General features: G+C 40.4%; 1 protein-coding gene and 1 long non-coding RNA gene across 4 annotated transcripts in view; one reads left to right on the top strand and one right to left on the bottom strand.

Annotated features, from left to right (window-relative positions):
• Positions 1–18005, top strand: part of DGKI (diacylglycerol kinase iota) — a 397841-nt gene extending 379836 nt beyond the window's left edge. For all 3 annotated transcript variants that reach the window (XM_032483433.1, XM_032483435.1, XM_032483434.1), the window contains 4 exons: positions 661–781; positions 10532–10568; positions 12232–12331; positions 15795–18005. In XM_032483433.1, coding sequence (XP_032339324.1) covers positions 661–781; positions 10532–10568; positions 12232–12331; positions 15795–15911 — 375 coding nt within the window. In that variant the 3' untranslated portion in view covers positions 15912–18005. The remainder of the gene's footprint in view (positions 1–660; positions 782–10531; positions 10569–12231; positions 12332–15794) is intronic.
• LOC116664820 overlaps positions 1–26196 on the bottom strand; it is a 70741-nt gene that overhangs the window by 30486 nt on the left and 14059 nt on the right. The gene's annotated exons all lie outside the window — the stretch shown is intronic.

Genomic DNA, 26196 nt, shown 5'->3' with positions numbered 1-26196 from the left:
CCTCTTGGTTCTCCTCCCATGGATCACCTCAAGCCTTGTTGGGTATGTGTTGGACAATTAGCAGAAGGCATGAAGGCTGGGCTGCAGAGCTGGATGAAGGAGGGAGGTATACGTGTGTGTGCTTGTGTCTGCCGTATGCGTGTGTGCCGTGATCTCATGCTGGAAAATGGTAAGCAGTTTCTATATTTAGTAGCTCGATTCATTACAGACTGAAAGAAAAACTAAAGGACAGGAAAGGAGCTTATCTACCAGACCCTAAGCCATTTCTGCCTACAGGCTTAATTGTTCTTTCACTCCAGAGAATGCTGAGCCAACATAGGAAAGCTTTTATTCCCTTGGGACTGAGACCAGTGCCCAGAAAAGACAAAAAAAAAAAAAAAAAAGAAAAAGAAAAAGAAAGAAAAGAAATAAGTAATTTAGCATGTTTCCATTTCCTTAGGCTGTTGAGTACCCACATACCCTCTCCAGAGTTAGCTGAGACACTGGCCGTCTATTTGAGTGATAACACAACCCAGGGATGTTACTTCATCTCTCTGACTTTGTGTCCTCTGAGGCTGCAGTCATTTGTGGTTTGCTGCATTACTTTTATTTTATCACCAGTTAGCTGTTTTCCTTGTTCCGGACTCTGTCTGAGCTTATTTTCCTATGTCTCTTTTTCAGCTAATAGAAAGCTATAAAAATGGAGGCAGTCTACTAATTCAGGGACCAGACCACTGTTCACTCCTTCACTACGCAGCTAAAACCGGCAATGGGGAGATTGTGAAATATATCCTTGACCACGGTGAGTAGGCACAACAAACCAAGGATCACTTACCCACGAAATAGACCAAATTTTCTAAGCTGACTTTCATAAAGGCTGTCTTCAGAAGAGTAGAAATGCTCTCCAACTTTAGCTGCCTCTCTTTGCTTATTTGAGGCAGCCAGGATTGCAGACCCCTGACAAGACCACCTTGGTTAAGGTGGGTCACCCTAACCAAGGAATTAATGGAAGTAATTTTCATATCAAGGCCTTTGCAGGATTTCCTGGGGCTGAATAATTTTAAAAGAATAAAACCAACTGTGGCCTGGCATTATGAGCTTTAATGCTCTAGGAAGTGCTTTTATGTTTTGAGAAGCTAACTGTTTGGGACCAGGTACCTAAGTAAAATAAGCCTGTTTTATTCCATCTTTCTAATTTCCCACTTTTTTTTTCTTTTCTGTTTGAATCTCATCCATCTTTCCAACTCAAGTCACACTTTATTCTCTTTGAAAAGACCTGGTACTCTCATGTCCTTTTTGGCAGACCATGTTCACCTCCTATATGGCTTCCTAACTGGGTTTGTCATTTGGTGTTAGACGATATACTTTAGCATCTATCTCTCACAGCCCTTTAGAGGCATAACACAGGAGAGGAATATGAAGTCTTGACCATGCTTTCAGCTTCTCATGTACAGGAATAAAGGGGGGAAAAACCTCCCTGGCTTGGCTGTTTTTGAGGAAGAAGGATAGGAACAGTCTCTAGCGCTGCTGGACACAGGCACTTAGAGATCCTGGAAGATTTTCTGTGAGCCCTAGCACTGTACCTGCAGCCTACCCTCTTTGTATGCAAATTTAGACTGTATATAGTAAACTTATCAGTATACATTCATGTTCCTTTTTACTCCTCTTTCTATTCAATTTAACAAACATGTCTTACTCCATTCATTCATTCAATCATTCAGCAAATATTTATGGAGTGCTTCACAGGAACTACCTGTTACAGATCAGCACACACAAATAAAATACAGGCTGTTTTCAAGCAATTGCAGGCTAAAAAAACATAATTCTATGCATCATTAATTTTAAAGCAATTGTATGTAGATGTCTTAAGTCCTATTGTAAAGCACAAATAGATAACATAGCTACTGCTTCTCAAGCACAGGTTATATGCCAGATGCTTACATTACTGAATATATCCTATCAATTAATCTTTATAAGGACCTTGTAAGGCAGGTGTTAGGCTGTCAGTCACATTAGACTCACCTTGCTTTGTCTTTAATACCTTCTCATTATAAAGAGTTTGCTTGAACCCTTGGCCTAAATTATGGTGGAAAGAATGGTTTAGGAAAAGGAAAGGGTGTTAAAAGAGAATGACAGTCATCAGAGGATTTCTTTCCCCTTGGTGGGCTGGGTTGGATAATCCAAGCCTATCCGTCCCGGGAAGCCTAGGTAGGTAGGCTGTATTCTTGGTGCTGTGTCTGGAGTGTGCATACTCCATCTCCAATTCCCCTGACCCTTCTTACCACTAGCAATTAAAGCATTCTTCTTTGGGCAAGACTTTCAAAAGTAATGGTGGCATAATTTCTGCTTGCCTCCTACACACACCTGCACAGCACGCGCACACACACATACGAATCACAGGTGTTTTTCTTTCCCATAGGGACTTTTCCAAAAGCTATTGAGAGGAAGAATCAAGTGTTAGAACCCAGCCCCATAGACAGTACATAAAGGTCACAAAGCTTCCATGGTTATTTTTCCCTTAATAGGAAAGATCTCAGGATTTCCACTGCACAAAGTTCATGTGAGCTTTAGACATTTGCTGTCACTTTATTTGCCTTTAGCTCGGGTTAAAGTACTCCTGGTGTCGCCCTGATCATTCTCAATCCTTCCTTCCTCGTTTGCCCTTTGCTCAATGAGACTGAGTGCTTGCTTGCATCCCTTAGGCTGCTCAGCACCCACATACCTCTGCAGAGTTAGGTGAGACACAGGCTGTCTACTTGGGTGAGACAACGTAGGAATTCTCTCTCCTCCCCTCTCTACCTCTCCAGAATAAGCATTCCCCTCTTGTTCTAGGATCCTCTCAGTGATCTGCTACTGTCTCACCTGGTCTCACCCATGAGGCTGCAGGGAGCTGCTGTTTTGACCGAGTCTGTGTTTAAGACAAACTCTCACGTGGTGGGGCTCTCAGGTGGGCGGCCTGGGACAGCTGAGCCTTTCTCTACGCCTGGTCTTTCACCTCAGGCTTTTTCAGCACATGATGGTCCCTGGGTTTCAGGTGGGGGAGAATAGAAGCTTCCAAACATTCTGAGCCCAGGCTAGAGATGTCTGTATCATCTCTATGGCATTCTGGCAGCTAAAATGAGTCACAGAGCCGGCCCCAACTCAAGGGGTGGGGAAACAGACCCCACTGCTTCATGGAAGGATTTGCAAATACGTTACAGCCGTATTTAATCTACCACACTCCCTTACTGTCTTTTTCAACTAAAAAGGATGGCCTTCCTTCTCCATATCCTGAACTACTCTACTGACTCACTTGGAATTCCCTAGGGCTCTGCTTTAATATCTTCCTATAGTTCTGAGTCCTAACCTAGGGTTGCAAGATTTAGCAAATAAAAGTACAGGACAATAATTTTTTTTTCTTTTTTAACATAAGTATGTCCCATGCAACATAGGGGATATACTTAAGCTAAAAACGAAACCAAAAACCCTCTTCTCAGCTGGGTCTCCCCAGGGGCATGAATGAGATATACTGCTCTAACACCATGGGTTTTCACTCCCTCCTCTAGTTCTCTTTCCACTGCCTTAAATAAGATGGCCTTTAAAAACCCCAGTAACTCAAGCTCACAGGGCTTAGAGTTTCTAACCCCAGCCGTAGATTAGTATACACACACATACTCTGCCTGGCATGAAATCCAGCTGGCACGTTAATCTCCTAGTGCTTTGACTAAAGCCTGACATTCCAATACTAAACTAGTTTCTCTTCAAGGCCTGGTGTCTTTTGCAATAAAAAAAGCAAATCGTACAGTATAGCTCTCTGTGTCAAAACTGAAGGACACGAGGAATTTGTTAGTAACTTTGGAGTAGGGGGGAGGCTTATTTTTCTAACTTTTTTGGTTAGCTTTGTAAATTAGTTGGTTTAGTATTTATACTAATGAGAAAACACTTGAGATTCTTGTAATCACCTCAATTTCACTCACAGGCAAACAGTTTCTGTGATCACTGGAGGCATGTCTGCCTCACCGGAATCTCTTATTTGGTCAGTAGATACATGAGGGAAAGACTGAAGCAAAATCCATCTCTTCTGTTTGAAAATAAAATCCTACTATTATCTACAGTCCAAGAATCCCTGCATATTTGATGGATGGCAGTTTTTAACCTTTTAACACTATAGTCAAATAATGGAAACTAAATGGCAGTTGATTTTTATTAAAATTAGTATTTATCAACATGATAGGCATGGTCAATTTCATTCTTAACATTGATCTCATTATTTCTAGTTATTCAGGAACATGGATGTAAAATCTCTTGACATCATCAGCCTAATTCTTCATGTTCCTTAAGAGCTAACTAAGCACTTTAGCTCATCCATTTCTACTGTTACCGTCATCTGTTGTAATAATCTTTAGTTGCTGATATAATTAACCTGTGCACTTGGAATTGGAAACTAATTCCATGGAATTTGCAGAACCATTCATATCTTTTAAATTATAGAAACCCCTTTAAATTATAGTGTTCTTGTAGTCAGGGACACATACGTGGAAAACATGATCCTTTGTCTACTCTATAATTATCTTTTAATGTGATCTCTGCTCAGCAAAATAGTCTCTCCTAATATAATAATGATGATGACTCTGAAATTCCCCTGATCTAACAAGGAAACTAGCCTTTTCCCAGACACCTCCATGAGACTGGGATTCAGGGATGTATACCAGACTATGGCATTGTATTTATAAATTAGCATCAGATTTGCAGTAGGTAGATCTGATCAGTTTAAATTCATGTAAATAAAAAAATTAATGAATACAAATTTTTCACTGTGCCAAAGATTAAGAGATACCTCTCTCAATCTCAATTGCTACAAACCACTTGAAGTTTTGTTTTCTAATTTAAAAAATTTTTATATTCAAGTCTTTCTTGTGGCTTCATACTATGTAAGTCCAAAAAATTGTGCAAAAACCCACCTGTACAGATGCCTTTAATGACAAGGGGTCTGAAAAATCAGTGGGCCCCTTTTAAGGCACAAGACTGAGAAGACTCCTTTGGTTACTACATCCTTACTCCAGGGAGCCCCTCTCCCCTCTCTGCTTTGCCCTCTTCATCACTGGCTAGTGATGCTGAGCAGTGGGGTCCACAATCAGGAGGACGCCTGCCCCCTGAACAGGAGTCGTGAGAGATTAGTCATTCTCCCAGACACCACATTCAGCAATGTACTTCGCTTCTCAGGGCTCTTTGAAACCCAGGCCATGGGGCATGGGACAGGACATGTGGTACTGGTACGTTCTGAAAAGCCACAGGAGGCTTGAATTTTTCTCTCCCTGCATCTTCTTTGAGATGTCTTCCCTCAAATACACAACATGCTGCTTTCCTTTATGAAACAGTGGAATTTGGGCACTGGGAGGGTTGAAAAGAGAACGGAGGAGGGAGAGAGCTTAAGAATTCCACAGGACAGGGTGGAGAGAGAAGGATGAGGAGAGATTCCAGCTGAGATCTCCCCCCACCCCTCAGCAGTCCCTGCTTTTCAACTCCTTTCAACCATATTTTTACCCACTCCCTCCTCCCTCATCTTACCCCTCCAGAGACTTTTGTGGGGTTTCAGTCTTTCACCACCCGGCACATTTTGCTCTTTTGTTTTTATTCTCCCAGCTCCCACCCCTCCGCCCCCTACCGAGTTTCCTGATAGAAATCTCACTCATGCATTTCCTTTCTGATTTCAATGGCTTATTTTTGTCTTCCCTCTTTTTCTGCCTTCAGTCTTTTCTTTTTTTTTTCCACCCCCCTTTTTCTGCCTCTGGTCCCTGAGGGAAACGACCACCATCCCGCTGGGACAGGATGACGGTGCTGTTAGAGTTCCCAGTGCCAGCTCTCCCCACATCTGTGCAGCTTTTGTCCTGGGGCAGAGGAGGATTTGGAATGGTCTGTTGGCAGCGTCAGGGAGACTAATGGGAAATGAGGTCCAGAGAGAGAGAGAGGCCATGGGGAGGTGGAAGGAACAGCAAAGGGGATTTGGATGCCTCTGTGTGGGAAGCAAATTAAAGGATGCATGTGACAAAAGACATATCATATCTAATACTAGTGAAATACTGATGATACAATTGCATCAGCAAGAACTGGGGTATCCAGTGGAAGAGCCTATGGGATGAGCAAGGACTGAGTAGCAAACTTGAAATTTAGAAGGACTGACTACATTCACTTTTTCACGTTGGGGGATCTGTGGAATTTTGTTTTTGAATTCCCTGGCCTTCACCCAAATACTGATGTATATGTCCCCTCAATGTATTTTTTCGTCCCTTTATTTTTCAGATCATTTCTCATACAGCATAGCTCTTTTGAATCCATATTCCATTTATGTTTCTTTCTCTGAGAAAAAATATATTGGCCAGGATCCATGCTGATTTTTAAAAAGTTATTAATTCATTCATTAAAAAATTATCTCATGCACTTTTAAGGAAAAGAGTTATAGTAATAATCACTGCTAATCTTTATGGTGCTAAATGCTTTATGGATATTCCAACATTTCATTCTTACAGCAGCCCTACACGGTAAGTTCTCTTATCTCTATTTGACAGGTGGCAAGAACTAAAGCATAATGAAGTTAGGTGACTTGCCAAAGCTCATACGTAATGTAAGATACAGTCTCTGCCCTCCATATTCCTAAAGCCCAGCAAAGGAAATGAAGCATGGATAAATAACCACAATGCAGGGTAGTTTGAAGTGAGTATTATACGCAGGGTTCTGGTGACAACTGGTACAGAGCAGAAGAAGGGCAATGATCATCATCTTCTGAAAATTTCATGGAGAAATTTGTACCCATATCCCCTCAATAAAGATTCAACAGCTGTTTTCTGGTATAGGTCAGCTCTGGGATGGAGTGTGGGTATTTTAGTAAACCCTGGGAGGGACACAGAGCCAAGATTTATTTTATATTCAGGGAACAATTGTGAGTTTTCCACTGACAATTTCATGGCATTCCTTCAAATTCCTTAGGGGAGATGCATAGTATCCACAAGAGACATATGTACACAGGAAATACAAACTAAGTAGGCCCCAAATCCAAATGTTCCCCCATTTATATATATTGAAGGAATTCCATCATCTTTTTCTTTCTCTTGTTCTTTACCTTATGAGTAAGACTCAAATTAACTTTCCAAAAAATCACAGTTGCTTTTTTTTTTTTTTTTTTAACATACTTTTTTCCTTTCAAGAGAAAACTTTTGTGGCCTTTGTTGATTGTTTTTGTTCCTCTGGCCACCCTCCTCCCCCTGCCCCCAAATCTTACACCAATGCTACTAACCCACACGGGGCACTATTAAACAGCACGATATACTGTTCAACATAGCTCTCAGTAGGTCACTGACGATAAGTGGGGAAGCTACAGCCGTGTCTCGGCTGCACCTGGCACTCACTCCTCGTTTCCTCTTCTGCAGCCCCCTTTTGCTATCAACTTAAAAAGCCCAGCATTCCAGAGCCACTCCTGAAATCTTTAACTGGAGTTTCTTTGGATATTAATTAAGAGCAAAAGTACCTTGTTTTAGTATCAGCACCTCTTTTTTCTCACCTCTGTCAACTGCAGAGGATTAGAGAGAACGGGGAGATGATAAACAGCTACAGGCCTGCCTGACTTACAAGTTAGTCAGCTCTACAGTCATCCAGGGTTGACTCTGCTTGTAGTGATTCTTGTCAGAAACTTGAGGAACAAGGCTCCTTCTCTTCCTTGTCCCCCTTTCAGAGTGTCATGCCCCCGCCGTTTCAGCACAGGTTAGACCACTTCAGTGTCCTCACACTGCGTGGGGGCGTGGACCCCGGAGTCTGTGGACCCTCCGTGGGTGCAGCTCTGAGCGCACCAGATGACAGTGCCAGGAAAGGAGGAAATGAGACAAGGCTTCTGTTGCCTAAATGTGTGTGCAATTAGCAGTAATGCTGGGAAGAGCCTACTGCTGAGGCTGGGCTGCTCATGTTCATGGAGTTCCTTTCAAAATGAATGGCCTGCAAGGTCTGCTGAAGGTGGCGGGGACTCTTTAAGAGGACCACTGGGCACTGTGAGCCTTCCTGCTCCAGGCCTTGTGGAGGATGTCTCACCAGCAACTGACTAGGCCTGGAACACTTGGTTCTAGGACAGAGGCTGTGAGTTGACACTTCAAATCTAAGCAGGAGCCAAGGGGCCCTTTTATATCTCCTTCTCCAATAGCTTAGGACACATAATAATATCTAAACTTTAGGCATTGCATATAGTGCCCCACCTACTGTTTTAAGCACATTATTTGTATTAACTTATGAAACCTCATAACAAACCTGTGAGATAATTATTATTAATCCTGATTTATATATGTGACAGTCAAGGGACTGAGAAAAAGAAAACCTGTTCAAGATCCAGTAGGCGGCGGACAGAGCTGGGATTTTGAGCCAAGGAGGTTCAGCTCCAGAACTCCCACTCTTAATCACTGCACTGGATGCTCTGCACCTTCTTTAGGGGTACAGGGGGATTATCATTCATGTTTCCTTGGAATCACAGGACTGAGGAACAAAAAATGAATTAACTAAATCTTCCTTGAATCTGTAAAATAGGGAATGTGCTAGAGGGATATCAAAAATAGTAAGTGTTCTTACACTCAAAAGACTTAGAATGATTTAAGTGGACAAGGCATATACTTGAAAAGCAAATACACAGTCCAAGTGTAGACCCAAGTAAATGTTACAGGAGTTCAGAGACAGGATGATTCCTTCTGTCAAAGGTGGCCTTTTCAGAGGACCTTGCCACACACTGGGCTTTAAAGAATGTATAAGATTGAGGTGTGTGGTATAAAATCCTGCTTTGGATAGGGAGAGTTAGCAGAGCAAGCTCTCAGAGCTGGGAAAGCCTGAGAAGTATGTGAGCAATTGTGCAGCTACCAGTTTAGCTTATGCAAAAACAAACAAACAAAGGAATCTTGAGAACAAATTGAGGAAGGATAGTTCCAAGTGAAAGACCGTGAACCTCAATATTTAAATACTTGGGAAGGCACAGGACATACAATGAACTTGAAACCTGGAAATCTAAATGTTATAAGATCTATTCTTAATTAGTAACAGTCTTCTGTGCTAATTATTTTCCTGACAGAGACCTATTATTAGGAAGCTTCTTTGTCAAATAGGACAAGTAGGAGCAACAAATAGGACAGACATTGCAAGAGAAGATTCACTCAACCTTGATGGCTAGTAGATGGGAAGGAGAAGGCAGAGCTGACAATTTAGCTCCCAGATGACCAGGAGGACTGTGAACATCCCAGTCATCTTCTCCTTGACCAATGACTTTCGTAGTTCAAAAGTCCTAACCTCTTCTTCCTGTTCTTCTAATTAGATAGTAAGTAACTACACAAGCAGATTTTCCATGATAATGATATCCACTAATATGGAGCGCAAATCACCAGGACCATACTTCTAAAAAATTATAGTGCTCAGTACCTACAGCCATGTTTGGCACCTCCGAGCACCTTTATTCATTAATTCAGCCAAATGTTTAAGCCTCTGCCTGGCACCAGGCTCCATGCCAGGCACTAAGGAAGGACACAGTGGTGGACAAGGCACTGGCCACAGCTTCAGGGGTTTCCAAAGTCTAGTTGTGGAGAGAGGCAAGTCTTGGCTAGACCAGTATTATGAGCAGTAAGGTAATCATCTATCCCTACTTGTCAGGAATAATCTCAACTTAGGCAATTAATTAACTGCCCTCCCAATTATAGGAAGCAGAGTTTGTACATGAAGTGAAGGAACAAACAGGCAGGGCATTTAATGCAATATTAGGAGTGGTAGAGGGCTTCATGGAGAAAAGGTGTGTCAGCTGATACCCGCAGGTAAGGAACTGCAGGGAGGGCTGGTAGGAAAGCAGTGGTGCAGAAGGTGGAAAGGTGTACATTCCAAGCAGTATCTGCAGGTTGAATGAATTAGTGAACAAGTGAGAAATTATGAATGTGTGAAAACCCAGAACATTTCAGTTCCTAATGAAGCATCTATAATCATTTGATGTTTATACAGAACATTTCTTCTAGATCTTGGAAGGCAAATTTTATGAAAAATAGAATTTTACCCTATTGTTAAAATAAAGAGATTGGACCGAATGATATAGTGACAGTGTAACCTGCTGTGCTATGTCAGAGAAAGGACACTTAATAATATGGTCTCTTGCAGTTTAATGTTATACTGCATAGACTCCATCCAGACAACCTGTCCCCAGAAAACGAGAAACAGTCCTTAAAGCCTGATTGTCCTTTTCCTCCCTAAGTAGCCACTTAATTGTCATTTATTCTGTTCCAATTAATTTTATTTCTTCAACTTGTCTGACAGCTTCTTGATGGCAGAGGTCATATCATTCTTTTGTATTTCCTAATCCGTACGTCTCTGCTGGTGGTAACTGGGAGACTGACGGGGAGAGGGAAGACGGATCCTTTCTTTTTTGGAGGGGAGGTGGTCTTAATATCCCTATCACCAAATACTCTTTCTTACTCAGCTTCCCAAGGCATTTTACTTTTGTCACTACAATATTTTGTTAATGGTTAGTTTTTGAACTTATTTTTGATGGGCATCTTGCTTTCTTCTTCTTTAGGACCTTCCGAGTTACTGGATATGGCGGACAGTGAAACGTGAGTGTTGCCTTTCATTACGTGGACTAGATTATCTCCTTCAGAACCTATCTAGAAGAATGCAGCCTCTTTGGCATACAATAGATAATTTTAATGTCAGTGATAAAAATACCTACTTTCAAATGTATTTATAACTGTGCAGGGCTAATCTTCTAAGTTAAAAATTACACAGTAAAAATAGATGGCCTATGTCATGATGATTGCACACACAGCCATTGCCAGTCATCATTCAGAGCCTTCTACAAGCAAGGTACTGCTGCACTGATACATCCTGAACTACAGAGAAGTCTAAATAAATGCACTTACTTCTTAATTACCCATCACATTTCTCTTTCTCAAGTGAGATTTGTAAGAAAGTTAAGCCCTAGTGTCCTAAGGCATCCGTTTTGTGTAGTGAAACAGTTTCTCTTTGCTGAATCTAGAATGGGACAAGTTATTTGCAACCAATGGAGAACCCAAGAACATAGTAACTCCACCATTTCCATGTTCTGTGCTTCAGAAGAGGAACCCTGGTTGAGAAAGCCTTCAGCTCTGTGGATGTTCCTCAAACTGATAACATTTGTTTTCAACTTTCTCATTCCCAGGACAACAAAATAGCTATTATTCCCCAAACAGGAACAAAGAAAGGCTAAACATCTACCCCTGGATGTCATGTGCAGCCTCTAGAGAACTTCAGTGAAATTCGAAAAGGGATAAAGAATGAGTGGAGTGGAGTGGGATGGGGTAGGGAGTGGCTAAGTACATCAGGAGGAGGAAAAGCAGAAATGAACAGAATGGAGAACAAGTAGGAGAGGTTTAGCCATGAGTTACTGACATAAAAGAAACTGTCCAACATACCACATCCCATTGACAAGGTTATCACTCACCCCAGTTTGCCTAAGGATAGCGTGTGATTTTCCATAAAACACTTTGGCATTAAATGTCTCTTCAAATTTGGACTCAGAACGGGAATATCCTCCTCCCTATACTGCTCATGGTGGGGGAAGGGGGGAATAGCCACTTTCCCTTGGCCACTTCCCATACTGAGTGGCTGGCCTCAGGCCTGCTGCCACCTGAGGGCAGCCTTGGTTCCTGAACTCTCCCAAAGTCTTACTGTCCCTCCTAGATATCCTCTGTGGCTGCCCCTCACAAGGGATCAGCAGGCAGGGTCAGGTGGGTGTTGCCTGGTTCTTTGAACTTGAGTTCCCAGGAGATCCTCCCAGTCCAGAGGGTCTGTCACCAAGCACTGTGATGTGGTCCTCCATCACTGTTCCTGTGTGCACTTTATCTAGTGTCCCTCGTGCTCTGCCCAAATGTATACACAGAAAGAGTGACTTCACAGTGTTCAGACACATCAGTCTATTTCACAGTGCCATTGAGTATCACTTAAATCAGACAGTAGTAGTTTAAAACAAAATCACTGTTTAAAAAAGAGGCTGGAGTCAGATACTATTGTTAGTTGATGACTAACTCAAGGCACTTTTAGGACCCCCTCACACACCTCCCCTGGCTGTGCCCTGCAGCCCTGGTCTCACCTAAAGACAGGGAAACTGGCCAAGGGGCACAGAACGCCAGCAGCAGGGGCAGGATGTTATCCTCACTCCCCTCCCTGCTGCCCTTACCCCACCCCCACTCCTGCCTCCAACCCTTTTATGGGAGGTTTCCCATTTCATCTTTGATTTAGGGGTGAGACCGCACTGCACAAGGCCGCCTGCCAGCGGAACCGGGCTGTGTGCCAGCTTCTGGTGGACGCAGGAGCATCTCTGAGAAAGACGGACTCCAAGGTAACTTCATGAGTGAGTGCAAACATCCTCCCACTGAGCAAGATCTCTGGCACCACTGCCTTCACTTGTGCCCATAGCAAAGGCATCCTTTCTATACTTATGGAAGTGCCTGGGGCTTTGGAAAAAGGAGGAAAAAATAAAGTGTTTCATTTAGAGAAACTGCAGTTTAAATGTATAAGCACAAAGGGAGGGTGTGTGCTTGCCTATGGGACTTAATAAACTTCTGAATGTACTGACCTTCAGACTTTGGGGTTCTTCTGCTGAATGCCAGCAGCCATGCTGTGGAGAGGTGAGGTTCAAAGTGCTGGGAGAGGGGTCAGGACCATGTTCAAAATACACCAGCCTGGCTACCGAGATGCCTCTTTGGGATTTCTCCTTCAGCTACTTAATCCAGAATAGCTTAAAATCCATGATTTATGTGGCTCCATATATGGGTGCCTAAGTGATTAACAATCACTCCCAGGATGGGAGATCAGGCTGAACCATGAGTTGTTCCAGTTTACAGAGAGGCCCCATGGAAAGTGTTGAAAGCTGGAATGAAGGAGGAGTTGAAGCTTAGAACTGTTGACCAGGGACTATAGCCTGTGAGAGAGACAGAGGGCCAGAGAGAAGAGTTAATACGGAAGATCAACCCCATGGAGGAGTTGTCTCTGATGATCTGAGGTCATGCTCATGTTCACAATCAGCTCTGAGAATTTTAAAGCACCTTGAGTAGACTCAGACAGGAAAGGACAAACCACTTAACTCTAGAGGGTTACGAAGAATTTTAATATATAGATGAACACTTCATTAAGTGCGTGCTAAGTAACCTGCTTTGGGTCAATGAATGTAGGCAAGAAACACAGACAAATGACTTAGAAGCCTAATAATGACTGAAGCCCCATTAGACCTGTTTAAGGCATGAGCACCTACTTATGTGTGGTTTTCACCCTGAGGTTTCCTCCAACTGCGGTGCACATTGTGACAGAACCTTCTGGTGTGGACCTGTCTTTCCTTTCTGAGCCAGTTTCATTGAGTGAGTCTCCACTTCCCTTTCAACCCACCAGATACTTGCTCTCTGAGGTCCCTGGATGCCTTCACTTTGATAGCTCTAGGCTACCAAAAACATTAAGCTGGATCCTGGTTTCTAGCTGGTCTGTTACCTGTCTGGCTAGCTAATTGGGTATAGGATTCCAAATGGCAGATAATTGTTCAATATGATATTCTTCTTAGATGATATTTGTACTTAAGTGCTTTGATGTGTAACATGATTAAGAAACATAACCCATTGAGGCAGATCAGCTGAGGCCATGATTTCACGTGAACTTGGCCTTCCTTGCTGAAGCCAGTCAAACACAGCAGGGCCACTGCCTGTTCGCCACAAAGAGACTGGTCTCAACTCAGGTGATAAAAGAGAAGGGAGGAGCAATGTGAAATAGAGGGACAAGTAAAAGACTGGGCAGGAGACCGGCCCCCAAGCAGATGGCTGTTTTTATCTTTCTAAGTTTCTGAATCAGATAAATGGGCTCAACGTTCCTTGAAATTCCTTTCTATTTTTTGTTATGTATGTGTGTGCTTTTTCCAAAAATCAAACAATTTTATTATTTTTAGGACTATAAATGTAGTGCATTCTCACACAGAAAACTCTAGCAGTGCAAAAATTTAAAAAGTAAAAATTGCTAGAAATCCCACAATCTGGACTTATATACCATTAAAACGTTAATGATCTCTCTTCACACGTGAGTATGTCTATTTTCCTCTCTCAGTTTCTTCAAGTAGGTAAAGTCATACTGTACATGGTACTGTACAACTTTTCACCCAACATTTTGTTTTAGAGATCTTACCATATGAAGTGCTAGAGCTATGCTTCAACCTTTTCAGGGATCCTTTAATTTTTCCATTCTGTAATTTTTGGCTAGGTGAGAGCCGAATGTGATAATTATGATTGGATCTTCTCCTGGAATTTTTTGGAGAGAAGCAATACTTTGAGAATTTCTTTCCATAGAGAATGATACCCTAAAAATCAACTCAAAGGCCCATCCCAGTCCATCTCTGAATATGTGAAAACTGGGAATCACAACCTCATTAACATTAAAGACAAGATAGCCTACAAATAAATACTGTAAAGTTGAATAAAATTATTATAGGAATTTGAAGCTAGTGGTTAAATATTATATCCCTACTAAATAAGTACAATTTAAGAAAGAATCCAGAGCCATCGTTACTTCCCTTTTATCTTCTACTCCACAGACCCTCGTAGGCTACTAGGATCAGACTTAATTGAGGTTGACACCACCCATTCTAACAGATGAGATAGAGGCTGAGAAGTGTAAGGTAATTTTTGTAATACTTGTGTGCATTTTTATACATGGAGCTATTTCTTTGGTACAATGATCATGCCTCTACCCTTTCCTTGGAACTTAATATCATTTTAAAATAGGTGTCACTGAACAAAAATCAGAAGCTTCAAGGAGTGTTAAGTAATATCTGTAAACATTCAAAAGAAAGGAGATGCTTCCTCCTGCTGCTGACTTCTATTCATTGGCCTCATTTCAAAAATAACATGTGTAAAAGAAAAAATTTAAAAATAAATAAATAAAAAATATATATCATGTGTATGTGTAAAAACATACATAACAGCATTTTAATAGACTACAGGAAATTATACAATCATTTAAAATGATAAAGAACATTTAATGACAAAGTTTGATATATTATTAAGTGGAAAAGCACATTATATAACAGGATATAAACAAAGTATGGTATTATTTTAATAAAAATACGTATAGAGCTATAGAAAAAAGATTAAATAGTTACTCTATGAAAGGTTAACAGCTGTTATCTTAGTGTAGTGGAATTACTGGTATTTTTATTTTCTTCCTTATGCTTTTCTACTTTCCCATGATTTTTTTTAATCAATATCCATCACTTTTATAGTCAGAATTAACTCACTTTTTGGAGATGAGATAGTTTTAAATTGGAGAGAACCTAACTGAAGACTTTGAAACCAACAAAGAAACCCCTTTAGATTGTTTCTGACCATTTCTTCCTCTTAGTTTCTGCTTGTTACTTCCCAGAGTTTAGTAAAACAGAAAGAATTCCAAACTAGACACTGGAATGCTTGCTTCCCCACTTTTCTATTCAGTGATTTCTATCCCCCTTCTACAAAGGACGTGCGTTCCCAAACTCTATGTGCTGCATGATTTCCTGCTACGTATCTGTGGTTACTCCATGAACCTCCCTTTCCTTAAATGGAAGCCCCACCTCTGAAAAGTGATCTCTTCCTCTTGATCTTGTGTATCTCACATGATGTGATGCTTACATCAAATAATAGACTTGAAAGTGTCTTGTGAACTCTGAAACAGCAAACATGGAAGGATCTTTTTTAGTGAGTAATCTTTGAGTAGCTCTGTTTCTTTTTTTTTTTTTTTTTTAATCTCATCCCAAGTGTTTATGTCTCTTTCCTTTTCACTGTTACCTATAGGGTAAGACACCTCAAGACAGAGCACAGCAGGCCGGGGACCCAGATTTGGCGGCTTACTTAGAAAGCCGCCAGAACTATAAGATCATTGGCCATGAGGATCTGGAAACTGCTGTTTGACCCTGGTAGACAGACTAAGAGAACCTCAATGAACGAATCACCTGTGCCCTCCTGACGATCGGGCAGCTCCCCTGGAAGAAGCTGATGGAATCCATAAATCTGTCTCTGTCTTGCAAGAATCTGAGACCATGCCACCAGATTTTAAGGGCTACCAAGATGTACAACAGAACATGATAGCCCACTGAGGACGAGGCAGGATACCTGGAGATTTGTGGACTACGAGTTCCACAAAATTTGATCCTTATTGCTTCCAGCAAGTAGCATGATTTCTGTGTTCACTTGTATAATTTATTTTAAAGATTCAAGGATGTTCGTATAAATGGCACTGCTCCCTCCTCCCCTACGCATTCATCTTTCCCCTGTACTGCACAATTCTACTGTAACTACCCATCAATTTAAAAAATGATATGATCTGTTCTCTTTACATTCAGTCTTTGAAGACCATAAGACTCTGAAGGTCTTTTAAAATCCTCTGGATATCCTGCAGAACTAGAACTGTAACACCACTTCCATTTCCAAGACTAAATATACTAAGACTACTTAGTGACTTTCTGCATGTCTGCTCTCCCTCCCTAATCCCTTTTCGTTATACAGGAGCTGGGGAGTGCCACATGGATACTATCAACTTGTGTGCTATATCTCTGAGGTATGGCGAGGTGGCATGGGAGTTGTCTGTGCTCAGAGGTACCTCAGAGAGGTATAACCCAGGGGTCAGCCCAGGTTTCGGAGCTGCTGCCGATAGCCACGGAGGACTGGTTCAGCTTGGGCTGTTTGTCCAGCTCCGTACTGCCTATGTGTAGCCATCTTTGCCTTTTGCTGCAATAGAGATGAGCAATGGATTAAACAAAGGCCCATAGCTAGTTTGCAGAACCACTCAATTTAAGTGCTGTTGAAACTGCAGAGCAGAAAACCCTGTGTGGGAACTGTGGTTACAGGAAATGGAGCACTATGACAGCGTTTACTTTTAGACTTTTCTGAGTGATAACAGAAAGCAGGCTAATCGACTTGAAATAAAATAGCAAAAGCAAAAGTAGCAACATATGTCAAAATAACTCACTTAAGCAAGAAAACAGTCTCTGGAAAGTTGCACAGAGGCTAATAGACTCTTGGGTACAGTGGTGAGAGGGGGCCCATTTTAGGTTTTCCTTCTGTTTTTGGCTTTCATTATCCCACATACGCCTTGTCCCAGGACAAAGCCTTGTTTCATGAGTTCCACTGCCAGATTCCCGAGATGCCTGCATCTTTGGGATGGATGCCTCACCTACTACTTGTCAGGTTCCAAGGTTGTATCTGATAGCACTATAGCCCCATTATTCATGTACAGTGTGGTCTAGTAACATTCTTTTCTCTATTTCCCCTATCAGAATGTTCTTAGTGCAAACTTCTATGGGAGTCTAGCCAGAAACATCTCTCTGGCAGTGGAATTACAGGTTCTAATCCTGCCACAGACCAGCTGGTACTAATAGGTACCTCTGTTAGGGACTCTGTGATAACTAAAGTACCAGCAGAAAGAGTCTTCTTTCACTGAAAATACCTACTTGACTTGGTTATAAGGCAGAAATGAAAGTGGGTGACCTTTTTGCTTCAGACTAAACCTATGTCTTCTGAGCTTTCTTCCATTTTGCTCTTAGACACAAAGTGTTTCCCTAGTGTTTCTGCATGTGGACATAAGTGATTGTTTCTCTACATTTAATTTAAAGGTCCAGTGGTGATGCCTTGCTTATCGGATTCACTTTTGGTCGCATATCACTTTGAAAGTACAGATATGATACACTGAATTTAAGATGGAATAGCCTCTCAGCAGATGGGGACTAGTTTGTCCTTAGTTGTTTCAAAATTATATTGTTGGCATTATATCCAGCGATGGGAGAATGGATTGGTTGTGAGAAATCTATTTCTATACATCAGTCTTACAAATGGAACTATCCTTCAGGTCTTCTGGTGAGGGTAAAGGGGACTGCAGTAGATTATTTCAAGAAGCTGGAAAAAAAAAGTTCCAGGAGAATTTAATCACTGGGCTTCTGTTGGGGGGTTTTCAGTTGGTGGGACTTGTCAAGGAGATACTGATGACAGAAATATAATCCTTAAAACAGACTGGAATCTGGCTTCAAATGGTGCCTTCCGTTCCGTAGACTGAGCCAAACATTTGGCCACACAGCCAGTTACCAGCTGCCATTGCTGGGATGAAGGACTCAGATTTCACCAACTCATATTTCTCTGTGATGCTTCGAAGCAGCCCAGAGAAAATTTAGGGTACAGGTGGCTATGGGCCAATTCAAATAGCGCTAACTGAAGTCACACATAAATCCTCGGTATGGAAGTAGATGAGGTAATGACTACTGTAGTGGTCCTGGTGCATTTGGAAATGTTCCAAACCAAAAAAAGAAAGGCATTAGAGTCCTACATTATTGATGGGAAATGATATATGACCAAAGCAAGTATCTCTTTGAAAAAACAAATACCCTGAGAACTTGGGTTTTGCACCTCCCCTAAAAAAAATATCAGAAATGAGCAGAAAAGTGACTCATTTAATGACTTCAACATTAAATCTACCTCCTGTAGCATTTTTTTTTTAATTGGCCACTGCATGTGACAGTCCTGGGCTTCAGAAAGAGCAAACGGCAGGTGCCCCAGGAGTTCCCAACTGTAGTATCCCCTCTGATGGGCCATCAGGAAGTATATAAGCAAACAGTCACGGCCCTGGTCTGAAAATCCACGTAACTTTAATTTAAAAGGTATAAAACTATGTACCTATAGAAACACAATTTTCTATAAAACCTAATGAGATGGCACTACAAAGAGTAGCTGGCTTAGCTGACATTCCCCTGTGTCTGGCTCAGGAGAACCCTTTGTGTTGTGGCACTGTCTGCTCTGGGATTCCATTTTTAGATTAGGCTGATAGAGGGATGAGAAACCGAGAGTTTAAAAGACAACATTATATAACCTTAACGGTAGTCATTCTTGAAGCCTTATATTCCAGTATTGCACATTTAATGAAATAGACCCCAGTTAAGCTGTGCTATAGCACATTCAAGGGCTTGATAAAGAACAGAAGCCAAGAAGGAAATAAACACCAAAGCCAGGAATTTCACTTTGAGTTTTGGTTACCTCTGTAGAGGTTATAACCTAAAACTAATGCAATTTCTGAAATGAAGAATTTAGCTGGCAAGTTCACAGCCATGAAATTAGTGACGGCTGATGGAAAGCCTCACGTGCCCAGTTGCTGCCCATCCTTTCATACTAGATGGCCTTAGTGCATAGGCAGATCTGTTTGCACTGAGATACTCAACAAGTAAGTAGCTTTAATTCAGACCTAGTGAGTTTCTTTGCCTAAAGGATTTCTGGAATTCATTTACTAGACTTCTCATAATATCCATGTCTTAGAAAATGTAGAGCAGCAGTTCTATTTTTTTACATGTCAATTTTATTTTAAATGTTTAGATTTTTCAAATTATAAAAGTGGAACATGCTTTTTATAAAAAGTTCTACCATCACATATGAGTATCACATGCAAAAGTCAGGGTGTTCCTCTGTGCTTGTGTAGTGTCCTCTTTCTGCTTCCCAGAGATAAACAGCGTGAACACTGATAAACATTGTTGCTTGTATGTTATCTCAGAAATACTCTGTGCATATACAAACCCCAACAAACATATAGAAATGTATTTATTAGTATACATATATGTGTATATATCCTATACACACATATATTGCATAGATTTTAAAAAGAAAACATTTTAGAAGCATGCTAGTCATCTGTACTGTGTAGTTAATACCAACAAGCAAAGATAAGGTAACAAAATTTTCATTTATTCTTTGTTACTTTTAGTATCACTAAGCTTAGTTCTGTTACTGCAGCACTTCAAGTGCACATGGCATTTGCTATTGCCTGTGTCATAAAATCCATGACCAAGAGGTCTTACAATTGTTTTTGTTACCTTCCACAAAGCATGAAACCTTTCTGAGCCCAGACACTTGTTTATGCCATTTCTGGATCTTAAGTGGAGAGTTCCTTCCTCTGTGATGCTTACACTGCTTTCCAAGGCTGAGTTTACAGGACTGACACTCAGTAGGCTGCCTACTGATATTTAGTTAGGGCAAGCTACTATGGGAAAGGTGTAGTAACTTGGATATGGGTGGGGTCTGAGTAGCTTGGCTTCCTTCCAGTAGGAGTAGCTAATGAAATCACTGAGCACAGCATGGTATTTTATTCAGTTATGCTCTTTAAAAATAAAATAATCATTGTTAAACTGGTTCATCATAACCATCAAATAAAACTACTAATTGCTCTACTTAAATGGATTATTTTCACTTTAGCGGAAAAAAAGTAGAACATCCATCAAATTAAGAGTTTTGTACTTAATCTTTAAGATTTATTTAGTATAAAATAGCTCTTGCCCAGGTCTTAGTAGAACCACCTCTGAATATCTCAACTTTCTTATTCTCTAAATTCCATATTCAACTGACTATTTTAAGTCCCACAGTTTCTTCCTCTGTCAAGCCTCTTAGATTGACTTTGGCTCTAGCCTTTTTCTGTGTCCTAAGTCATCATTCATCTCTAGTCGCTCCAATTTTCTGGCCATGGCAATAGTCCCACTTTTGGACTTTCTGCCACTACTTTCCATGATTTTGTCATACAGCTACCCAAATTTCCCCAGATATTATGCTCAAAATGGGTCAAAAATGAAACTACTCTCTGGGACAAGTATCCATTTTGCCTGAAGGACAAATACATTTCCATTGACCTTGATCATCCTGTATGATCACAATAGGCCTAACTCTGATAAATAATCTCCCAGACAGGTTTAGCAAATTTCTGTCCTAGTTGCATCATGAGAGTACTTAGTCATGGCTGCTTCTTCCACATCCAATGATGTAAACAGTGTGCCCCCATGAAGTCACCTGGGTGACTGTATTATATGCATGTTAAACCTCTACTGGCCATCTGTGGACTTTAGGCTGTCTCCCCACAATTTAATGAGAAACCTAAAAATAGAAACTAAGGGAGAGTAATGCCCATGACAACCTGCTCTTCCAGAACAGTAAGAGTTACTAAACTGGTGGTTTCCCCACCCCACTCCTCAAAAAAAACTGAAAAAAAAATTATTCTTTAGGCTGTTGAAGCATTACATTTTAGAGATTTGAACACTGTATGGTATTCTCATGGTAGACAGATTCCAGAGTCTGTCTATACATGTATTCAGTCATTCTACTTGCAATCATCTGTTCACGAATCAATCATACAGTCCTGTATTTAATTATTTATTTTAAAATATGTTTATCATTTACTCTGATGCAGGCACCATATCAATATAAAAATGAATGAAAGAGACAAAACTCTAGACCTCATGGAGCTGGCAGTCTGGGAGAAAATACAGATTGCAATCTGACAAGTCCTGTGCAAGAGAACCCCATGGTACTGGGTGCACACACGCTGCGGGTTCAAGGCAGCCTTTGTTGTGCCATCATTCTTTAGCCAGCAATGTTTTAGTTTTATGAAATATAAGAAGTGACATTTTGCATTTCCTTTTCCTTGGAGTCTTAAAAAAGACCATTCTTAAAAATGGATTTGAAACCGATACTTTAAGATGAGACTCAGAAACACTACCATGAGAGCCAAAACATTTATCCTATTTCTCAAGGACAGAACTAGAAACAAGACACAAAACTTGCAATGAATTTTTGACTGAATATAAAGATGAAGTATAAATATTGTGAAACTGCAGCAGAGTAGGCACAGAGTCAGAAACTTTTAGCCACTGGGAATATTTAAGCTGAGGCTATGTGACCACCTGGAGGGATGTTGTGATTAGAGGCATGTATCTGAGAGGACAGGAATTAGATTCTATGCGTTTTTAAAATGTTCTTTTAAAATGACTTTGTTGAATGGCAGGATTTCATTTTAAAATTTTATGAAAATCTTGACTTTTAATCTTTTAAAACATCACTTTGTGACTGAGAGTCTTTAAATCTTGGAACGAATGACCTTCAGTTATCATTTTAAAAGCTTAAAACTAAGCATGAATTTAAGAGCTAATGAAAAGAAAACATTCAAGAGGTATAACTTACTCCAAAATACTTCTGGAAGCATTAGGATTTTGATGAATATTCTTAGACATTCTTAAGTAAAATTCTATTAGAAATGTTTTCTTGTCCCTCCAATATAAAAAAGTGCTGTGATTTGATATTCTCAGAATTAAATGTAACCGGGTATAACCACAGAAGAAAATTCTGCCTAAAAGATATTTGGGGTCCAAGTATATGTACATGAAAGGCAATCATGGAAAGTGCCTTGGCTTCTGCTACTAGCATGATAATTACAAGGAGGGGCTTACCCACGGAAATAAGAAAGTGATGACTCTGGTTTTTGCCCAGTTTCCATCGTTTCAGTATTTTGAGCTAAATGGCATCTGACATGGGAGACTTTAGTGGTAGGAACCACTGAAACTATCCTGTTTATCAATCGTTTAGTGCATACAGCTTTCAAAAAATAATTTAAAAAACTCAGATCTATACGATTTATTAGTAACAAATTCAGTAATTTTATAGTGTTACTGCTTTAGCATTCTGATGCATTTTTGACACTTTTGAGCTTCAATACAAATCACTGAGGTGGATGATGCATTTTAAATGAATAAATGGAATTGCAGAGCAATGAATTCAGCTTACAGATTCATGTAGTAAATGGTACAACTCAGCAGGACTGAGATCTTTAGATATTACAGACTAATGTTTCAAGATAGATGTTTTCTAAGTAAATACTTTTCCACCATTGCCTTCAATATGCTGTTTTACATCAATCATTCAGATTTCCATCATTTAGAAGGTGCCTCCTTGAAAAAATATTTACCTAAGATTCCACACCACAAGCTGGTTTGGACTGAGGGAGATTATGAAGTTAAAAATGTATGGTTTTTGCTGTCAGACAGAGGCTTATCAGCTTGGACACATTTCAAGGGGAAAAAAGGTCAAATGTTTTGGTACCAGGGTGGATTTCATAAGAAGAAAATAACACTGAGGGAGACTTGCTGGCTTCTCTACTTTGTCTCTCTCAGCATTTAAAAATGTTAATACTATTTTCTCTCCTTGGACATCACTATTAGAATATTATTTCAGAATACTGCACCAAAAAGTGTTAAAAATGGTCTTATCATTCATGACTTAACTGCCTGAAGTTTGTAAGTGGGTACGCAAGGCTAAATCCATCACACAGTCACATACAAAGAGGTTTAATGCACCTATGAGATGATGGCTGTACTTAAAGTGGGGAGAACAAACAGGCCTGAGGTATTCTTCCCTTTTGAGTCTTGTATTTTACAAGGCATTTCTATGGGCAGTTTGCTGAATATGTAGAAGAGGGGAGTTTGATCTGGAAAGAAGACAAACTTGGATTAGGAAAAGGAATGTTTGAAGGAGACAGCTTAAGTGGGGCTGTGAGATTCAAGTTCCGCAGGGCAGACAGTTTGCAGAATAAAACAAGGACAGAAGAGATCAGGAACAGACGTGAAAAGGAGGTAGCTTTATCACTTACATAAGGATTTATGTTTTCCTAAACATTACATCCAGAAAAATGGACTGGAATTCCTAAAAAACAGTGAACCTACCACAGCTAGTGTTTTCTAGTATGTAAGTGAAAACTGAACAACCAGATCTTTAATTGTGAGGGAGTTTGGACCAAATACCTTCTGTGATATTTTCCAGGTTTAGATTTATATGGTTTCAGACTGGAGCAGAACTCAATTAGAGACCGCCCCCCCCTCCCCAACCTTTTTTTTTTTTTCAGGTTCCTGCCATACAGATGCAATGAAAGCATTTCTGTGAAAACACCAGACATTGCAAATATATCCCAGATCATTTAGAAGCCAGTATTTCATGACTAAAAAAAATTTGCTTTGCTTACACACACACACACACACCCCTCCACCCTGCACCATGCTAGCCAATTCTGGAATTCCTGAATAAGATAATATGTTTCTACTAAGGCAGAACAGTTTCAAGTTCAGGAATTAAAGTGAAAACAAAGGATCTAGTGTTTATTTTCCTCCTTTCCACCCATTTTCTGTTTGGGGTGTGCTGTTGGGACTGGGGCTTAGAGAAGGGGAAGAAGATCTCTGTATTTTCTGGTGAAAGAGAGGCATGGAGGCAATTTCTACAATTTGTCATGAAATAGGACTTATCCTCTTATCACTCGTCTTTAGTGTTCCTGTGATGCTGCTGTTTGTGAAATAGTTCTAACTGCACACCCACCCTTGCTTCCGTAAGTTCCTAGATTTCAAGCTGGCTGGGGGGGTGGGGATTCATTTTTGAATAGTCTTCAAAAGAGGGCCCATATCCAAAGTCTTGCTCAGAGACTGCTCCAACTCCACTTTCTTCCCCTCCCCACTCCTTGCTTCTGGCTTGGAAAGGTAAGAACAGAGTTACGGGGAAGAAAGATTCTCAAGTATAGTACAATAATAAGGCTCTAGTCTTAAAACAAATAGCCGTGGCAACCCACAAATAAATAAAATACACTCTCAGCAAACTGGTCCTCATATAATGCAAATTCAGAAGCTACAGAAAAAACAACCTGTCTAGAGTAGCTTCAAGAAGTATCAGTTGTGAAATTTTCACTTCATGCAGTTTAGAAGAGTTAGATTATGCATGGAATTCAGGGGGAGACAGGACTCTGCCAGCAGCAGAACTTTCTAACAGGCTTTCCGAAGGACCAGGGTATTAATTGGAGGGATTTCTCCAGGTGCTCACAGGGAGTCAGACCATAGATTTATGCTGGTCTATGATAAAATCTGAGAAAAATAAGGACAATTTAGGGAGTTTTTCACAATCCTTATAAATTCTGAGACTATGACTTTCTTATTTTGGGGTCTACATGTAATCTTTCCTTTAAAAATTAGAGATAGATGTTCAAAAATTGTCTTGTAAAAATAAACAGATGGCAGCCCTAAACTGGTTTACCCTATATTTTGTCTTAAAGTTAAGGGTAATTCTCTCAGATATGTTAGCTTCTAGCTTTGATATTTACTGCACCTCATATAATGAATCCAAATGGTTCCTGACATTTTGGGTTTTATTAACAGCAAAATTTTTCATTCACTGTCCCCCTCCCCCATTGGTTGAACTGAGGCTTTAATCCCATGTCTAATTTCTAATACATCTAGAACCTAGATTGATGCTTGCTAACATGCTGATCGTGAGCTGGGAAGGGTGGGGTTCTTGCCATCCTGGGGATGAGATTTGGAAATTTTATAGACAAAATATTCTAGCACAATGGAATATTTTGCAAAACATATCTTTGAAAAGTTAGGTTCTAAATTAGGCTAATTTAAAGGTTAGCTAGGCTGCATTTTTTGAATAACTAATGATGAAGTCCATACTGAATAATATATGGACCATAAGCTAACTGAAAGTGAGGAAAACCATTCCTGTAAAGAATTAATAGAAGACAATCTCAGTTCCATAAGAATGTATATATTTCATTTAATTTGACTTCTGAGTGGGGAAAAAGTTTCTGGGCATCCAGAGTACCCTTGGCTGTGGGTAGTCCACTCTTAAAGGCTACATCTGTAGGAAGAGTTGCAGTCACATAAAGGGCTCTTTCATGATTTCTGCTTCTGCCCTATCACATCCCAGAGCCATGCTTTTGCAAAGCTGCCAAGTGGCAGGTGGAATCCAAAAAAAAGTAGCATCTGTGGCAGTAGGATGATGAAGTTTTCTTTCCAGGTAAAGTGGGATCCAGATAACATGAAATGGAGGGAGGGAGGTGGGTGGGAAGGGTGGGATGGGGAAGGGAAGAATAGAGTTTTTTGTAACAAAGTCATAAAGTATTTTTCCCTAATTTTCTTGCATTTCCTATTTATACAAAATATCTTGATCACTGTGTTGCTCTACAGAGATTTTCAATGGAATTAATTTGGAAGACTGAACTAATCTCTGAAAAAGAAATTGACTAGTTACAGTTACTTTTTGGACACTTTTTCTGTATTGTGAATTGTGTGGAAATGTACAGAATAAAAATTAAGAAATAGAATTAGTTTTCTTTTCTTCTTTTACTGGCTGCTACATGAGGTTGGTCTGAATATTTCCTTAAGGGGGTTAAATTAGATTTTCAAAATCAGGAAGCAATGAGTAGGCTACTCGGGAGGGCAGAAACTGAAAGGGACCCCTGATGATGCAGAAATTACCAGAAACAAATTTGTTTCAGGATGGACTAACATGGGCCAGACTTTCTCTCCCAAATGAATTTAAACAATCTACATATAAAAGAATAATTGTTAAGACAGTAGACCTCAGG

Source organism: Camelus ferus, chromosome 7 (assembly GCF_009834535.1).
Source record: "Camelus ferus isolate YT-003-E chromosome 7, BCGSAC_Cfer_1.0, whole genome shotgun sequence".
Taxonomy (NCBI): domain Eukaryota; kingdom Metazoa; phylum Chordata; class Mammalia; order Artiodactyla; family Camelidae; genus Camelus; species Camelus ferus.
This window is presented reverse-complemented; position numbering and strand designations above follow the sequence as displayed.